Source organism: Eurypyga helias, unplaced genomic scaffold (genome assembly GCF_000690775.1).
Source record: "Eurypyga helias isolate BGI_N326 unplaced genomic scaffold, ASM69077v1 scaffold17812, whole genome shotgun sequence".
Lineage (NCBI taxonomy): Eukaryota > Metazoa > Chordata > Aves > Eurypygiformes > Eurypygidae > Eurypyga > Eurypyga helias.
The window spans coordinates 38,511-41,801 of record NW_010238041.1 but is presented as its reverse complement, the minus strand read 5'-3'; the positions used below and the strand labels follow the sequence as shown (position 1 = coordinate 41,801).

General features: G+C 39.8%; 1 protein-coding gene across 1 annotated transcript in view; it reads left to right on the top strand.

Moving 5' to 3' along the window:
• Nucleotides 1-236: 236 nt before the first annotated feature.
• ATP5J (ATP synthase, H+ transporting, mitochondrial Fo complex, subunit F6) overlaps nucleotides 237-3,291 on the top strand; it is a 4,333-nt gene continuing 1,278 nt past the window's right edge. The window contains exons 1-2 of the mRNA XM_010147715.1: nucleotides 237-418; nucleotides 2,117-2,241. Of these exons, the coding sequence (XP_010146017.1) occupies nucleotides 246-418; nucleotides 2,117-2,241 (298 nt within the window). The 5' untranslated portion in view covers nucleotides 237-245. The remainder of the gene's footprint in view (nucleotides 419-2,116; nucleotides 2,242-3,291) is intronic.

The following is a 3,291-nucleotide window of genomic DNA, read 5'->3' as shown; positions in this document are numbered from 1 at the left end:
CCGGAGATGCCGGTTTGCCTCGGTGCGAGCGTAGTCGGTCGCAGCGCGCGACTGAACGGGAGGCGTAAGGGAGTACGGGGTGGCGTCGTGTCTTCGGGGTCGGTGGCTGCCCCAGACTGCATGTGGTTGAAGGCTCATCGCTGAACGAAACTTTTTGTTTCTTTAGGCATTTAAGTTGTGGAAAGAGGGAACTAATTTTATTTGTTTTGGCTTTTTTTTTTTTTTTTAGCTAAAACATCAGTGTCATGATGATCCTGCAGCAGATTCTGCGCCTTTCTTCCCTTTTCCGCTCTGCTGTTTCCGTTCACTTGCGCAGAAACATCGGGCTTTCCGCTGTTGTCTTTAATAAGACAAAAGAGCTCGATCCAGTTCAGAAGCTGTTCTTGGACAAGATTAGAGAATACAACACGAAGAGCAAGTAAGTAAAGGAGTCTGTTTCAAGGCTGATGGTAAAAGAGGGAAAAAATGTTCATTCTGACAAATGTTCAAATATGTTAGCTCAGTAGCTTGATCTCTGAATGTTTAGGGTGTGCTTCTGTGTCAACGTTCTGCTAAGTGCCGAGATCACTGGGAGCAGACTGAATTCTTTCACAAGTCGTTTCACTGTGTGAATTCTTACACTGATAACCTTACCTCTGGTAGTGATGGAGGAAACTAGAAAGAACAGCCTCGAGTCAAATTTCTCTTTAACAACTTCAGACAGCCCACGCAAAGCTGGATAGAAGTATTTCATGTAAATGTTTTAGCTTTAAAAATGGGTGAAGGATGGCAAAATTGTTTAGGTGGGTTGATTTTGGGGTTTTTTAGAAGCGTGACACTTTGCAGCTTTTACTGTCAGACTTTTTCAGTATAAAATGATAGTTTAGGCGGAAGATATTACTAGGTTTAAAGCTAAATTTAGGGTCAATCTAGCTCTTGTGTTCCAAAAGAACACCTGAAACCACTGACACATTGGCTGATATGTGGCAATAGTTTTTCTTCTGTTGGTGGTATATGCTGGTGCAAGAATGTACTGAGAAGGTGGCATGGGCAGTGTCGAAAATGGAAAATTACTTTTTTTTTTTTTTTTTCCTTCTGGCTCAGGGGAACGTTGCCTTATTACTGCATTGACCGTTCTGAAACAAGTTTCTTATTTGCTCTCAAAACAATCTGAGTGAGTTTGTGCTCTGAGAGTTCTTCCTTTCCAGCAACACTTACTGATAGTGTTATGAGTGAGAGAGAAGGCTTTTTCTTGCATACCTGGTATAACGCTTTTTTTTTTTTATTTTTAAACTGTTGTTCTTCAGTCTTGTTGCCAGAAGCTGAATGAAAATGGCAGCTGAGAATTAATGGAACTCTGAGGCTGGTCCATTAAACATCTTAAGTTGCTAAGTAGTTAATTCAAATGGAGTTTTAGATTCCTGTAATGTTTAAATGAACTGTCTAACAGAAAACTGAGACTGGAGTTAGACTAATTTATTCTTGGGAAGGAAATAAGCCACTTTTTAGTTCTACTGGAGGAAGACACGTTTCCATGCCTACAAACTAGCCTGTGTGGGGAAGCATATCTTCAGTGGCTTTACCAATCATAGGTGATACCTGTATTGGTAATCTAAAGAGTTACTATTTTTATTTATATTTGTATTCCTATAAATTCGTGTCTGAATCAATATGACTGCATGGCCTCCTGTCTCTTGGGTTTATTGCTTGTTTAGGATTCAGATCATGTTCTTTTTGCAGGAATAGTTCAGCTTTGTTAACCAGGATCACTATTTTAGAAACAGCAGAGGTACACATCACAATTTTGTCATGAAATCACACTGGAACAAACAAAACTAAGAGCCCTGAAAGCCTGGATTCTCAGTGTAATTTTATGTCTCAAAAGACTACCTGTGTAGCTTGGATTTTCATCATTCTTAGTACAAAGCCTGTACTTGACCCTGATAACCTTGTTTATGTGTAAGGTAAGTAGGCCCTAAGGTGTGTTATATATTGACTTTTGAAAATATTTCAAATGGTTTGCTTTAGTTAGTTGTCAGATTGGTTTTCAATTAATAACTGGTCATGAAAATACAGAACTTCCACATGAAATTTCAGAACTGAACTGTTAATCAGAATGTTTCATGGGTTTTTTTAGGCAAGCTGGAGGGCCTGTCGACACAGGCCCGGAGTTTCAGAAGGACATGAATGAGTCTCTTGCTAGACTTCAACGGGCATATGGTGGGGGAGATCTAACCAAGTTTCCAGAATTTAAATTTGAGGGTGAGTTAACAATCTTATTAAACTTTTTTTACTAATTTCCATTTAGTTTTTGTTTGGACCGTTAATTTCATGTAAGATGCCTTCAGTGGATCTCCTCATTTTTGCATAGTTCACATCTGATTCCATCAGACTTTTTTTTCCTTTTTAATAATTTGCCTTTTTTAGTAAAGATGTGGACTTATACTGATGCTTATCCAAACTTGCAGTCGGACCAGGCTATCTTAATTACTTTTCACAGACCCTGAAGAAATAGCCTGAACAGAAATAGCCCATGGCTTTTTTTTTTCCCTCACCCTCCCAAAGAGACCAGCAGAGGGTAATTTGAAAACCAGTTGTCTGTGTCATCCCAACTGCAATTTCTAAATTTTGTAAGGTCACCTGGAAAGTCAGTGATTTCAGAAAATGAATTTAGAACTTAACTTTGTTACTTATGATTACTTCATGACTAAATTATATTAAACCTTTTTCTTCAGTTATTTGGACGTGACTTGTGTTTAACTGCTCTAGGTTTGTGTTAGTATGTTTTTGCATTACCCAGATTGATTATGACAAGAAGAATGCTTGTGATGATTGGTTTATCAAGAATGCAGAGAAGCTGCGCAGACTCTGCTATATAGCATAAAGGCAACTTAATTTTTTTTAGACAGGCTGACTTCTGTAGTTCTTTGTTTCTTTTGTTTGCTTATGTAAGTACAGCTCAAAGTCTGAATTGCTCACACACAGTTTTAGCTGAAGTCAGGTTTTGTGGGGAGTAAACTGTCTTTCTCGTAAGCTGGAAGCAGCTGGTAGCTGGGATTCGGCAGTCTTTGAACGTGCCAGTGAATTTGGCTTACATGGCAAGGATCTGGTAGCAGAGGCCTGCAGGGGTGACCTCTGTTAGGAGAGGCCAGGGAGCGTCCACGCTTCAGACAGACCCAGTTCCAGCCAGCTGCAAAATAGACCGGCTGCAGGACACAGCTGAGCCAGTCAGCGGTGCTGGTGGTACCTCTGTGACAACATATTTTAAAAAGTGTGAAAAAAACCCACTGTCTCTGTGCTCAACACTCCCGT